The sequence below is a fragment of the Phaseolus vulgaris genome, chromosome 1 (assembly GCF_051622355.1).
Source record: "Phaseolus vulgaris cultivar YP4 chromosome 1, ASM5162235v1, whole genome shotgun sequence".
Classification (NCBI taxonomy): Eukaryota; Viridiplantae; Streptophyta; class Magnoliopsida; order Fabales; family Fabaceae; genus Phaseolus; species Phaseolus vulgaris.
In genome coordinates this window covers 21955015-21970985 of record NC_143498.1, presented here as the reverse complement: position 1 = coordinate 21970985, position 15971 = coordinate 21955015, and the positions used below count along the sequence as shown (strand labels likewise).

At 36.2% G+C, this 15971-nt stretch overlaps 1 protein-coding gene across 1 annotated transcript; it reads left to right on the top strand.

Annotated features, from left to right (window-relative positions):
- The first annotated feature begins 6452 nt into the window (after positions 1-6452).
- Positions 6453-7634, top strand: LOC150029561 (uncharacterized). Its single transcript, XM_090295922.1, has 2 exons — positions 6453-6704; positions 6789-7634. Exons 1-2 carry the CDS (start codon positions 6453-6455, stop codon positions 7632-7634), a joined length of 1098 nt encoding a protein of 365 aa, XP_090152048.1.
- Positions 7635-15971: the final 8337 nt, after the last annotated feature.

Sequence of the window (15971 nt, the reverse complement as noted above, 5' to 3'; positions counted from 1 at the left end):
AGATCAACCAGGAAAACAAATTTATTAAAACTGTTATCAGAAAAACAACTGGTTGAAAATATGATTTAATCGATTGTTTATGGCAGCAGAGATAAAATCACAAGTCAAACAGATTTTAAATGAGTGATAGAGAGAAGACCACACAAAAAATTATACTGGTTCACTCCTTACCAGAGCTACATCCAATCCCCAGAAAACCACTGGGTATTTCACTAGGTAACCAACAACAAATTACAACACATCACAACCTCAAAGAGGTGATCTTGCCCACTCAAAAACACACTCTCTCTTTGATTTCAAACACACACAGTTAGAACAACCCTCTGACTTTACAGATACACAATTTACAATAATTCAAACTAAAAAACAATTACAAAAGAGTATGGAATAGATTACACTTTATTACAAGAAATCACAGTTGCTCCTAATCCACTCTTTAACCAAAGCACAATTGAAGGAAATCTTGCTTTCCTGAATCCAAACTTTCACTCAAAATATTTTATGAATATCTTTCTCTCTCTTTCAAATAGGAAGGGTAATCAGCTTTGTAGCTCATCAAACTAGCTGTTTTAATCAGTTAAACATGAGCCAAAACAGTTTGTAACTATCTGAAAACAGATTTAACAGTTTTATGAAAAGCTATTAAGAAATTCAAAAATCAACTGGTTGAAATGTCGATTTAACCAGTTGAATTGGTTTTGATAGTTCAGTCAATCAAAACCAAAACAATTCAAAAGACCCTTCACACAGGCTGAGGAAAAACAACCGATTAAAACGAGAAATCAACAGGTTGTTTTTCACTTAGCTTTGAAAAACATTTTTCTTTTTAAAACCAGATTGATTCAGTTGTGAATTGATTAGGAGTGGATCTAGCAAATTCTAAACAACCTAAAACTAAACCCCAAACACAACTACAAGGTCTTCAAGCTGTCTTCAAGAATTTGGAGGCATCAAAGCTTCATTTTCAGCATTCTCCCCCTATTTGATGAAGATAAATCCATGGGTTGCTTTGGGGAGTTCTGTTTAGAATTTGGCACAACTTGCAATCACAAAAAGATGTGGGTACAAGAGATAATCTATTCCATATATATCAAGTATCACTGAACCAGTTTCCACTAGGTGATTTCCAAAGAGGAACATCAACCAAATTAGTGTGAAAACCAGTTACACACACATACATGCAGTAGTAGAAAAACAACCTGTTAAAAAACAAGATTAACCGGTTAAAATCATCAGAGTTCAGCAGTTTATCATCTACCTAAGCAGTTATCAAACAAAATAAGTGCAGGAATTAGATGATTACAACCCTAAAGTCATTTCTCCCCCTATTTTGTCTTCACAAATAGGATGTAAGAAGGGATAAAAACAACATAAAAAAAAAGAATTTGTTATAAAAGATGTAAATGTGCTTCAATTATCTTTGCCATTCTGCAGTTCAAAAAGTTGGTTTTGCACAACCTTGATTTGTTCATCCAAGGTTTGAAACCTTGTATCCATACTCTGAAACCTTGTGTCACACAACTCATAAAGGCTCCTTTGGATGTTAGCAAAGCTATCCATTCTACTCGCCATAAGTCTTGCAAATGGAGTCATGTATGTAATCCTCTCATCTTCAGTGCAACACTTGGTCCAGCTTCAAAAGCTTCAGCAACAGGTTCATCTCCTATGGCAGCAACTTCATTTTCTTCCTCAGCTTGTGCTCCACTTGATAAGCCATCTTGGTCTCCTCCTTTGCTAATCCATTTACCATTAACTTTGGTAAACCCCATCTTACTTAGGGAACCATTGTTGATTTCACTTGAGGACTTCACAATTTCAGACAACTCATCTTCCAAGTCCACTTTAAAATAATTCAGAAACTTAGAAATCAAAACAACACAAGGGTTGTGGTAATCACTTAACCTTGTAGATTTCTGCATATGATCCTTGAAGATATGGATTCAATTGATCTTTACTTTGTGCATGATACAATATATGAGGACCAGATCTTCTTCTGAAAGTGTGGAGTGATTGTTTCCCCTAGGTGTGAGCATCCAGGAGATGATGAAGGCAGTGAGGCTCTTGTAAAATCGCATTTTGTTAAATTCTTCAACCACTCCTATATTACCTTTGTTGATCCTTAGTCTAGTATACTTCAGCCCAGTTATAGCAGTCCAAACATCATGAAAAATTTCTATGTCTACTCCTTTCACATGAGAGCAAACATTATCACCAACGAATTGAAGATTTGTGTAAAATACTCTTACCAAATTTGGATATATGTTTCCAGACATTTCCAGAAATTTCCATAAATCTTTTCAGCATTTGCTCCTTCAACAAGTTCCTTACTTCCATGAGCTTTTCCTGCTTCATCCAGGAGAAGGAAATCAACTTTGGATTATTACCTTCCTACTTGTCTCATGAAGGTATTTCTCTATTTGCTTTCCTTCTCCAGAGAACCAACTCTCCAAACGTCCTCCCTTTCTTATAACCCTGATTTTCATCCTTTTTGCAGTGAGTGGTGTAAAGTCCATGGAGAAGAGATTGACTTCCAACAAAAAGTGAAGATAGACAATAGTCTTTGATGTGAATGCAGAGGAAAAATAATGGGTTGAATCTATGAAGAAAAACAATTGCACAAACCATGGTTATATAGGTAATAAAGCAGTTTCATGATTTGGCATTTAGTGGGTTATTTTCCTTGAGAAAAAGAATTTGTTAAGATGCTATAAAGCTAGTTGTCAGGCCCCTAACAAAATGCACAAATAAAGATCACGTGTTGATTTGACCAAGCCTGAAATGTTTTTAATTTCCAAGATATGTAGGAATATATTCCATAAATAACAGTAAGTGCACAATGAGAACATGTTCAAAGCAGTAATTAATGCAACATTGACCACCAATGACTCTGAGAGTGATCAGAAATACAAATCAAGGCACAGAGCAATAAAGCATAATTAACCACAATGTTGTCAGGGCTGAAACAATCGGTTGTTTCGTGAAAACAATCGATTGATTTTTTGTGACAACAATCTGATATAAGTCATATAGACTAAAATATCAAGTGGTGAGAAGTTGAGGGGGAGAGTTCTAGCACACTTACATATGTAGATGTGTGATTTTGATTGTAATGAACTTACCCTAATCCATTACTCTTGGATTCCCATGTTAATCTAAGTCTTGGATTAGAATGGTGTCATTTTAATATTGTTAAATATATTTTGATGTATAAATTCATGTGTGGTCTATATGATTTCATATATTGGTATTTTATTGAAATTTAATTGTGGTGAATTGTTAATTAAAATGTCTCTTCTTATATACATTTTCTCATGTTGGAAATGTATTTCAATACTTTACCCAATAAACAAAAGAAAATTAAATAATTAACCTTGTCACTATTTTTTGAAAACTAAATTCTTCATTTTTTTATATAAATTTTAGATTACAAATAAGAAAAAGATGAGCTACCTCAAACAAATTGTACAACAAATCTCATTTTAAAAATAAGTTAGATGATGTGTTGAGATTTAATGTTCAACTGAAATAAGAGAATTAGTGTGGAAAAGAAATGAAGAAAAAAACGTAAGATTGTAATGGCATTGATTTTTGGCATTTGATGAATACTTTATGGCAAGTGTACTGTATCAAAAGTAATAATTTGTCTCTAAGAACAGGTATCAAACTCACAAGGAATAGTTAAATTATCAAGTATAAGATTCACTAAATAGAAAACAAAATAATAAAGTTTGTTGTGTATGATTGCAAGAATTGTAAATAAATAAAAGTAAAGAGTTTTTGATTCAATTGGGATTGGGGTTCATCCTTCTTACTCATTTTTATTTTGAAAAGCATAATACTATTCTATCCTTTGATTGATGTTGGTTCCCATATAAAATCATTTATATCAATTTCTCGCATATAAAATTATTAAGAAAGTCCCAAATATCAATTCCTCTTATATTTATAAAAACTATTTATCCTTACGATTAGATGTTGATAGTAGTTAACATTTCAAATTTATTCCTAACATTCAAATAAGTTAAGCATTATCATTTAGGTCAGAAACTTAGAAGTACTTTGCAGTCAAATCTAAGGATCAAAATCATGATAAGCAAGCCTTACGAATAAAATAACAATACCAATCATCAATCAAGAAAAAAATATTATATTTAAATAGCCTCAATACATAAGAGATTGGACATATTACTCCCAATACCAAAGGGTAAAATAGGTCACTCATGTTGGCCATTACAAGCATGGAAAGAAAGAAAATAAGATTCATGATGTTTCTCCTTGATGGCTGCCTCCTCTAGGGTTTTCTATCACCTTATATTTTCCCAATGATGTATAAGGTTATGCTTCATGCCTCATATTTAACATAGTTGGACTTGGGCTAAGTGACTTCTCGCCTGGGCGTGATTGGGCTCGCTTGGGCGAGTTAGACGAAAACAAGTCCAATGTCTCTAGAGTGATCTTGCCTGGGCATGAGTGAGCTCGCTTGGGCGAGAACTTCGGAAGGCTTCTGGCTTAGACATGTTTGGGCGAGTGTTGGAACATTCTAACTTTCCCTTTTTATCTTATATATTCTCCTTTTTCCCTTTCATCTCCATTTTTCCCTAGAATCCTGAAATTAACACAAATTTGGAAATATATCGTTCTTATTCATATTATAATCACAAAATATGTAAAAAGATTTAAATTCATAAATTAAGGGTTATATTACAATTATTTTATTAATAAATATCTATAAGTGTCTGTATTTCAATATGAATATTACTGAAATATGACTCTTATCAACATTCACACTTATTGTTGTCATCTTCATTTTGCCAAAGGCGGTGATCATTTATCTTATGCTATAAATAATTGTTTATTTTGCTATGATTATTGTTGATTTTCCCCGGCAAGTACATCAAATCAACTGTAAAGTACTATTTAAAGTACGAATGTCAAATCCATAAGGAACAATTTTAATTAAGATGTTCTGTTATAAAACTCATTAAGTATAGAAAATAATTGTGAGAACTTGTTCATAACCAAATTAATGATTTCACCATAAATAACTCAAAGTTTAAGATTTAATTCTACAAGTAACAAAGCTAACTTACCGAATATAGATAAAAATGCTTGGGATTGAATTGTTTCTATCTCAATCATTTGTATTTTGGAATAATATAATATATAATACTCAAAGCTACTTATTCTTGATGTTGTAATTTAAAGTTATTCACCTTGATTCCTCACAGATGAAATTAATAAGATAATTTCTCAAATACTAATTCCTCAGATATCTAACAAATCATCCAGCTTTACGAACATAATTATTATGCAATTAACAACCTGAAATCTATTTCTAGCATTACAAGTTATCAAATATTTTCATCTATTTCAGATCCATAAAGATACTTTCTAGTTAAATTTAAGGATCAAAATCAAGACTCCATTGATTAGATAGAATCAAGAAATAATCATGAAACGAAAATACCAAGAACAAGTAAAAAAAGATATATATATATATATATCACCAAGAATACATTTGATCAATTAGCCAATTTGAAAGCAATTAGTCACTCATGATAGCTTCTCAAATCTTCATTCCTGATGTGAAATTGCATAAAAAGAGTTCATCTGAGCAAATTCTTCTACTAAGAACAAAGTTTTCTTATTTTGTCCAAGTAAACTCAGTAATCTCCCTAATCTCCCTTTTTATCTTGCACCATTAACTTAATCTGGAAAAAATTTGCATGAGCGGAATCTTCTAGCTTGAGCGAGATGCTTCTTTTAAATTTCTCTTCTTTACTTCTTCTTGTGATCCAATCTATAAGTTTTTGCTTAAATTTTTCTAATACTTCACATTCCTCTGAAATTTACACAAAAAATTGGATTAAATTTCTTCATTTGTTTCCTAGCTCAAAATATATAATCAAATTTAATAATTCTCAGATTAGGGTAAATTTCTAACATTAAGCAACAATTAAGTTCCAAAGTGTTCAATTTTCTCAATTATAAATACTACACATTGGCACTATCAATATCCCCCCAACCTAGAATCTTGCTTGTCCTCAAGCAAAGTAATTAAATCCCAAAAAATAAGAGTTCTTTCCGCCCCAAAAATGCTTAGAAATCAAATCTATAGTTCAATATCAAAACAACTTATGAAAAGAGCACATGATAAAAGAGAAAAAAATGATGGTGTATCCAATCAATTCAAACCAAGACAAGATAAGAATATATTCAATTTCCAGGTAAATAATTGTTACTCTTTACTGAGAATCAAGCTAAGGAATTTCTCTCTTAATTCCTCATTGGTGAGTGTTTGCCCTCTCTTTTCACTGTTTTCCAAGCTAATTTAAGGTTGTCCTTCATTTCCATTTGATTGCAAACACTTTTACAAATATAAATCCTGAGGTCTTTTTCAGGTTGCAATGAGGTTAGGTTTGATTAATTATTATTTACACTTCCCTTTAGACATGAGAGACCGGAGTAGGTGGGAGAGGGAAGATCATCGGAGAAGAGAGGCAAATTATAAGGCAGGTAAGTATTCATCAACTAGAAACTCAACTACGTTCTTCTTCTCTAATTTGCCAACTAGTCATGGGGAGCAAGACATGTTTAGAATTTTTCAAAAATGGGCTAGAGTGAAAGAGGTGTTCATATCTAAGCGTCCAAATAAATGGGGTAGAAGATTTGGGTTTGTGAGATTCTTCCCAGTGTCAAACGAGGTGAGGTTGGAGAAGCAGCTGGATCAAATCTATATTGGCAACCTCAAACTATATGTTAATCTCCCAAAATACAAGAGAACATAGGTTGTATATAAGAAGGAAAAGCCAAAGGTGCATGAAAGAGATAAAAGTCATGTCAATGGCTTAGGGGGTAGGTTAAAGGAGAAGGAGGTTTGGCGTGAAAAAACATTTTCAACAGGGCAAGCAGTTCGAAGAGGCCTTTCCCTAAAACAGTCTTATGCTGATGCTGTCCGCATATCTTCGCGAGGTGACTGGAAAGACCCTGCTTTTGAAACAAAATCAAACACCCCACCATGGTTGGTTCGTAGTGCGGTTGGTTGGATGTCCCCTGATCTTACTTTCGACTCCCTGAAGGAAGAGTTCGTTAAAGGGGGTATGAACAGGGTTAAACTGAGGTTTTTGGGTGATAATCTAGTTCTCCTAACTCCTAGAGAAGGAGAACGGATGGAAGAAATCTTTAAGCTTAACAAGGAATGGTTTCTATCTTTATTTGTTAATATCGAACCCTGGTCCGCAAAATATGAAGTTGACCATAAAATTGCCTGGGTGAGGTGTTATGGTGTACCGGTAACTTTGTGGAATAAAGATTGTTTCTCTAAGGTGGTTGGTGAAGTAGCGTCGTTGGTAAATATTGATGAAAATTCCCTATCTTGGGAGAATCTAGAGTACGCCCGTTTGCTGGTTCGGCTACCTAGATCCCGAAAAGCAGAAATGTCGAAGGGGTTTAGGATTAATGGTCAAGTTTACAACATTTCCCTGGTTGAGAAGGTCTTGAGTCAAGGGAGAGGAGAGTGTTCTTGTCTTGAATATCATCTTGGCTCATCGGATAGCATTTCGTCATCAGAAACTGTTGTGGAGGAAACTTTTACTGAAGAAAGCTCCGGCGAAGAAGGTGCTGATCCGAACTAGGGCAATATGCGGTGGGGTGCGGTACCCGATGAGGTAGGGCAATCCCAATTGAAGCTAGAGACAAAGTGGAAGCAGTTTGAGAATAAGGTACAGAGTGATATGGGGTGTCAGAATAAAAGTGGTTTTTCGTTTCTAAATGAAGGAAAACGTGTGTGAGGGGAGTCCGAGGGAGGGGCAGCTTTATCAGCTACTAGCCTAGTCAACGCAGCTTGCACAGAAATTCAACATTGCTTGGTTAACCTAATTGAAGGGGTTCAAGCATACAGTGCACTCCCTCATGGGCCTAAGCAAGGTGAGGCCCATATAGAGAACATGGGTGTGTTTAGTAAAGTAGAAGGTGAGGGAGGCCCAGTGACTAATTGCAAAGAGGAAGCGGAAGGAAAAGATGGTAACGTGGAAGGGGTTGGAGTATCGACTATGTCTCCACCTCCACATCATTGCTCTTCGTCGAAAGCGAGTGGGAGAGTTGTCCTCTCAGCGGCGGAGCAAGTGCAGGAAAAGGACTCGGGTCTCTCCCCCTGCCATGCAACTCATCAATTCAGCGAGGGACAAGACTCATTGTCAGGAAGTTCTGACCCCCAGCCCAGTGTAAGCACAAACCGACGACGGGAGGGGTGCGTAGGGGGGACAATTAATGGGAGTAAGGCGTTAACCCACACAGAAGCGGCAAGCAAAACCTCGCCGGAATTTTGTAGATTGATGGTGAGCAAAATCTCGCGGGATCATGGTGAGCGAATCGCCCAGCCAAAATGGAGAACCAATGGCGGTATCGGGTCCCTCCATGGGGTAAGTTCTTCATCCAGGTTAAGTCGCTGCTCCTTTGCAGAATCGACTAATGATATCAATCAGTGTAATAGTCGGATTAAGTTAGAAGAGCAAGCTGTTGAATCTGTTAGAATCTGGGATTTAGGCCAAAACTTGGGGATGCAATGCTCAGGGGATGAGGAGGGCGTGGTCGGAGAACTGGACGGTTTGGAGGTAAGGGACAACGAAGTTAACAACAAAGTCCAAGGCGGGTAAAAAAAAAGTGGGACCATGATTATAGTCAATCTCAAATTAAGAGGGTTGGGAGGGGGGACGAAAGCATGGTACTTGAGACACATTGTGGGAAAGGAGGGTGTTGAGTTCTTATGTTTGCAGGAGTCTAAAACTTCATCTTTTTCAGATTCTAAGTGTTTTTCATTATGGGGTGATAGTAATATCGGTTGGGTCCATTACGAAAGGGTAAATGGGGCAGGGAGTATGGTAACAATGTGGCATAAAAAAGTTTTCTCGTACGACAGTCATGTGGTTGGAAAAGGTTTCATTGCAATTGTGGGCCAACATCTGAAAGCTAAATGTCAGTGTGTAGTGGTAAATGTCTATGCAGCGTGTAACCTAAAGGATAAGGTTGCTTTGTGGGAAACCTTGACGACTCTTAAGCAATCATATGTGAACTTGGCTTGGTGTGTCTGTGGTGATTTCAATGCTGTTAGGAGTGAAGACGAAAGGAAAGGGATCAGAGGTAGCTCAAGCCAAAAGAAGGAGATTGATGGTTTTAATTGCTTTATTGAAAGTAATGGTTTGGTGGACCTACCCTTTGTTGGTAAAAAGTACACTTGGTTCAAATCCAATGGCACAGCTAAGAGTAGACTAGATAGAATCTTGGTGTCTGAAGAGTGGCTCAATCAATGGCCTGCATCCAAGCAGTACGTACAACCGAGAATGGTTTCAGACCACTGTGCTCTTGTGTTGAAGTCGTGTATTAAAGACTGGGGGCCTAAACCGTTCAGGTCTTTAGATGTATGGCTTGCAGAACCGGGTTTTAAGGCACTGGTAAAGGAAAAATGGGGATCATATCTTGTTCATGGAAATAGTATGTCCATACTTAAAGATAAATTGAAGCTCCTGAAGGCTGATATAAGAGTGTGGAATAAAGAAGTGTTCGGCTGTATGGAATTTAATAAGAAAACTATTGCGGCAGAAATAGAGGACCTATATGACAAAGATGACAATGATGTTCTTAAGGAGAATGGTAAGATGAGAAGAATGGAACTGTTCAGCCAGTTGGAGTTGGTTGAGAAAAAGCTAGACTCTATTTACAGACAAAAGGCGAGGGGGAATTGGATCAAGCATGGGGACATTAATTCAAAATTCTTCCACAATGCAATTAGATGGAGAAGACTTAAGAATGAGGTTAAAGGGGTTGAGATTGGCGGTCTGTGGTGTGAGGAACCGGAAGTTGTTCGTAGGGAAGCAAAATCTTTGTTTGAAAAGCGTTTCACAACTACACAGGACTATGGCGTTAACCTGGGTTCGGTGGACTTTAAATCCCTGTCTCCTGAGGTGAGCAAGAATATGATAACTAGCTTTTCCGAGGATGAAGTGAGGGATGCTGTGTGGCAGTGTGGAGGGTCAAAGAGCCCGGGTCCGGACGGGTTTAACTTCAACTTTATTAAGTCTTGTTGGGATGTGATCAAGTCTGATGTTATGGCAGCGGTGCACTTTTTTCACGCTACGGGAACCTTTCCGAAAGGTTGCAATGCCTCATTCATTGCTCTTGTCCCCAAGGTTAGGGATCCTTCCTCGCTTGACCAATTTCGTCCGATATCTCTTGTAGGTGTTATTTACAAGATTATCACTAAGATTTTGTCCCGACGCATGAAGAAAGTTATGTTGATGATCATTGATGATTGTCAGTCTGCCTTCCTAAGCGGAAGAGGTCTAACGGATAGTGTTGTTATGGCTAATGAAATTTTAGAAGAGATAAAGTTAAATAGGAGGAGTGGGCTCTGTTTTAAGGTGGATTTTGAAAAGGCGTACGATTCTGTGAGGTGGTCTTTCTTGTTTGATATGCTTCGGAGGTTGGGTTTTCACGATAAATGGATCTTGTGGGTTAAAGGGTGTATGGTGTCGTCGTCTGTATCTGTCTTGATCAATGGGAGCCCTACGGAGGAATTCAAACCATCTAGGGGGTTGAGACAGGGGGACCCCCTAGCTCCCTTCCTGTTCTTAGTGGTAGCTGAAGGTCTAGCAGGGTTGGTGAGACAAGCGTTAGGTATGAACGTTCTCAGGGGTATAAAGGTGGGATGGAACAGTATTGAGTGTTGCTTACTTCAGTTTGCAGATGATACACTTTTTATGTGTGAAGATTCCTTCTCAAATATTTTTGCTATCAAGGCCATCCTTCGTTGTTATGAAATCCTATTTGGTTTGAAAGTTAACTTTCATAAATCGAAGTTGGTAGGCATTAGTGTCGATAGCTACGCCCTGGACACCTATGCGAAGACCCTAAACTGCAACACCATGCGGCTTCCCTTTAAATATCTGGGCGTCGAAGTGGGGGGAAATCCGAGGAAGAAACAATTTTGGGAGCCGTCAATTAAGAAAATTGAGTCCAGACTTAGTTCTTGGAAAGGAAGATTCTTATCTATGGCGGGTCGGATTTGTTTGCTCAAGTCGGTCTTCACTGCCATACCTTTGTTTTACCTTTCTGTTTTTAAAGCCCCTGCAGCAGTACATGATAACATCTGTAGTTTACAAAGGAAGTTCCTTTGGGCATGGGGTAGTGAAAATAGAACAATCTCTTGGGTAAGTTGGAAAAATGTTTGTAGGCCTCAGGAGGAAGGAGGGTTGGGCATTAAAGAGACTAGGTGTTTTAATGCGGCTCTTTTGGCAAAATGGAAATGGAGGATTATGAGTGATGAGGGAGGGAAATGGAAGGATATTCTTGTATCTAAATATGGTACAGAAACAGATAGAGGAGAGACAAGGCAGAGATACCAATCACGGTGGTGGAAGGACCTAGCTAAGGTATGCGATGAAGGGGATGAGGAAGATTGGTTCCACAAGGCTATCTTGTGGAGAGTAGGTGAGAGGCCTAGTCCGATTTTGGGAGGACACGTGGTTACAAAATAACAGCCTTAAAGCTCTCTGTATCTAGTAGCAGGATCTGAGAAGAAAATAAACCCAAAAGGGTACTGGTTGAAGGCTCTTTGTATCTAGTAATAGCTAACAACTTTCACCAAGGTCACTGGAGCCTAGGGGTTGTCTATGTAATCGAGGGGTTTTGTTAGTATGGAGAATTGGAACGAGAACAGATTTACTCCGGGTTGTAATTATAAGTTGTTGCTACAAAGTCTGGATGTCCGATCTCATTTATCAAGTCTTTAAGGTCTGCTAGGTTTGTTGGAGAGGAGCATGGGCCTTAGGTGGTTTTATTGACTGCTGCTGTTAGTTGGAGTGGAGGAAGCATAGTTTTTAAGAAGGCCGAAACGGTGGGTGAGTGTGAAGGGAGACTTTGATGATTCTGCAATGTTTTTGAACCCAAGGGGTGCTTCATGGTGCAGGGAATCTGTTCCCATGTTTTCAGGTGGTGTTCGGTGCTTTATCCATGTTAAGGCCACGTAAGTAGGGTGCAGGGGTGTGAATGTTGTGGCCAAGTACATAAGGTAGGCAATCCATGGACACCTAAAAGGTTACAGGGGTTACAAGCAGGTGCTGGCAGGTGGCATGCAAAAGATGGAAGATTAGAAGTGCAACGTGTCAAATTATATGGATTACCTAAGATTTTGTTCTAAACAAATAGTTGGGTCACAATTCCGATGCCTGGATCCTGGTTCTCGAGATACAGGTTGAGTATTTGGGCCAAGGTATTTGGTACATGCTCTTGCATGTTTATGGGTGGCTAGAATTGAGCTATAAAAGGTGTTCTTTATAGCCATGTGGAGTACCTTGCTGGGACGTTTCTTCCTGCTTCTGCTGCGTATCTCCATATTCCTTTGCACTTTTTTTCGGTTTCCCTGTTGTGCTGTCTGATGTACCCATGTTGACCTATAACTTTGTTCCACATGTGGTTTTAACAATATGTGTTGTTTGAGGTTTGTATAAGGGTTGGGACATCCCTGAAATGTCCCGTTTAATTTAATTTTAATTCTTTGCTGACCAAAAAAAATGAGGTTAGGTTTCAAAGAAGATTTGGTTTTTCTCGGATAACAAAAGGCACACTTAACAAAAGATTAGCATATTTGAAATTCAATTTCTAATTGTGTTATCCATTATCTCTTCCATAAGATTGATCCACACTGCTTCCCTTTTTGTTTTTGTAATCCCCATTTCTTATTTATTTTGTTTTTTTTTGTTTTTTTTAGAAAAGAGAATGAGAATGTGGATTATTTTTTTGTCATTCTCAAGATCCAAATCCAATTCTTCTAATTATAGAATTTTGAATTGCACCTATGCTCTCCTTTGTTAGCATACCACAAGGTAGGACAATATATGTATATAAAAAACTAGGATGCAATAAAACAAATTTCAGCTAAAAAAGGATTATTTTTCTACACATTTCATTATATACTGCAAATGTCAGTTGTTTGGCCCTGAGTTTTCTCACATCCAACTCTATCAAACATGCCTCAATCATCTCCATGATTGGTTTTGTGATGAAAATTGACTAAAAAATTAGGCAACCTCAATTAACTCTTCACTAGTGAAAGTCTCCTCAAACTGTTTTAAGGTTTCACACCTTCACTTGGTTGGCTAATTTTAATTCCTCCTTTGTTCTCAATCATTCCTTTCAACTGTTTACCTTGTTCCAACTTGTATACATTACCATCCTTCCTCAATCTAAGTGATGGTTTCAGCCACATATTTTTTCAAATTTAGTCCGTGATCAATCCATTTGGTTGTTCTAATTTAGAACTAGGGTTTGATTTCTTTTTCTAGAAAATTTGACTATGACTATTCATTTCCAAAAAAATAAGTTATCATCATCAATCTATGTACAAAATTTCACAAAATATGCAAACATCAGCCAATATTACTAAATTAAGTTTACAATAAACAAAAGTTCAAGTAAGAAATATTAAACTAAACTACTAAAGTCTACTTACTAAATTAAAATACTTAAACTAAATTAATACTGAAATTAAAGTTAAAGAAAATGATAAAACTAGTTTTTTTTTGTTCACTCATGAGAAGTATCAATCTCCTTTTGTGATTTTGTCAAACTCTGTGAAAAAATCATCATTCTAGAACTGGTTTGAATATTCATTTGCTGTTGCTGGTCCAAGACCCATTTCTTATGCATATTCTACATAGAAGTCAGTAAAATCTTTCTCTCCAGCTTCCATTTTAGTGCATCTCCAACTCTATTCCCACTCCAGATGCTCCTGCCTCCCCTGAAAAATTGTGTCTGTCCCCAGGCCAAGATAGATAATCATTAAATTCAATGGGTGCCAACCACTGATTATTTAATACCAACTGTGGATTTGGTGTGACCCATTTGAACATGTAAACATAACCATCTTTTAGTCTATTCCAATATTCAAAACCAAAGTGTTCTATATCATTGGCATTTTAACAAACACTTGTTATGCATGATGTAGAATGACATTGAATGAGTAACTTTTGGTATTCTAATCCATGGAAAACAATGCTTAACTTCGAATAAACCAAAACAACAATCATATTCATTATCAAAACATTAAAATATAAAACAGATTGAATCTTTGAGTTTGTGGCAATTTGGGATGAATCCCTAAAATGAAGAGATAGAGAATGGCAATGAAATCATAGGGAATGACATATTTAAACCATAAAGTACTTCCTGGATAGTGGAAGTTTATATGAAATGCTTGAATGAAAGAAATCTATGGAAGAAAAGTTATAAAACTGGAGATAAATAGGGTGCACTGGGTTTGAATGAAGTTTTAAAATAGTAAAGTTTTGAGTTTTTCTTTTTTTACCCCGCATCTCCACCATCAGCAACGTAACTTTTTCTAGCCCATGCTAGGTCTGTCTCGCTCAAGCTAGATTTAGGCTGAGAGCAGCAACAAAATTTTTTTATTTTCTTTTCACTTTCGCTCAAGCTAAGAGTGACTTGCTTAGGCGAAAATTTGGCCAAGAGCAACACATTCTTTCTAGCTCAGGCGAGGTCATTTTAGCTCAGGCTAGAATTGTGTAACAAAATTTCTTTATTTTTCTTCTTATCTCGCTTAGGCTATAAGAACCTAGCTTAAGCCAAAATTACCCTACAATGAAATTTTCTTGAAAATTTTCATTTTGTCAATAGTTTCAAACCTTTTTAAACTTTCTTTCATCCTTTCATTTCACCTAACATTTCAAATCTACATGACCATTACTCAATTCCCAAATATAAATTGGTTTTAAGGACATAAAACATACTACTAAATCAAAAGAAAAATTAAAGACACACTTCAAAATAAAAAATTGGGTTGCCTCCCAGCAAACACTCGTTTAACATCATATAGCTTGACGTCTGATTCAATTAAGGGTCATTCAGGTGGATCATAGTGGTGTGCCTTTTAACTTCACCACCAAAATAATATTTCAATCGTTGTCCATTGACCACCCAACTTCTTTTTAGGGCAGGGTCTTCCAATTCCACTGCTCCGTATGGCTTTACTTGCTTGACTTGGAATGGTTCTGACCACTTTGATTTGAGTTTTCTAGGGACAAACCTCAACCTAGAATTGAATAACAACACCAATTGACTTGGTTCAAAAGTTATTTTCAAAATTTTTCTATCATGATAAAATTTGATTTGATCCTTATAAAGTTTTGAAGATTAGTAATCATTGAATCTCATTTCTTCAAGTTCATGAAGTTGTACTTTTCTCTTCTCTCCAGCAACTTTAGGATCAAAGTTTAAGAACTTAATTGCCTAGTATGCTTTGTGTTCCAATTCCACCGAAAGATGGCATGCCTTGTTATATATCAATTGGAATGAGACAAAGTTGTAGGTGTCTTAAATGTTGTTCTATAAGCCTGGAGAGCTTCATCAAACTTGTTTGATCAATCCTTTATGGAAGAGGATACTATTTTTTCCAAAATCTTCTTATTTATCCCCTTTTGAACTCGATGCTTTTATTCTAACAATTGACATCAAGAGCTGGTTCATGAAAAATATTCAAGATTTGATCTTCTTTTTTTTGAAAATGGATGATAACAAAGTTCTATTTTCTAAAGGTGCATTTATTAATAGACTATCCTGTATAAAGATGTCAATTATCAGTTTTGGAAGGTCATAATGAAAATATTTATTGATTGTATTGATAAAGAGATTTGAGATAACATAGTAAATGTTTTTCTCTTACTCTTTCGACTAGCAAATACCTCTTTTTTCAAGGCATGAGTTTTTTTTTTATACTTAAGACTAAGAGACAAAAGAAGTTTGTAATATCATAATATGATTCGTTCATTAATAAAGAATAAAAATATATTCAAAAGTATATTATTTTAAAAAGGATTACTAAAAATATAATTAAACAAAAATATTTGTAACTAAATATTTTTTTTTTAATTTTTTAAAAATATTTCTTATAGTTATAATTAGGA

Coding starts and splice junctions, on each gene's coding strand:
- LOC150029561 (XM_090295922.1), top strand. CDS start 6,453: ATGAGAGACCGGAGTAGGTGGGAGAGGGAAGATCATCGGAGAAGAGAG. Junction 6,705..6,788: donor TCTTCCCAGTGTCAAACGAG/GTGAGGTTGGAG, acceptor AAGAGAACATAG/GTTGTATATAAGAAGGAAAA.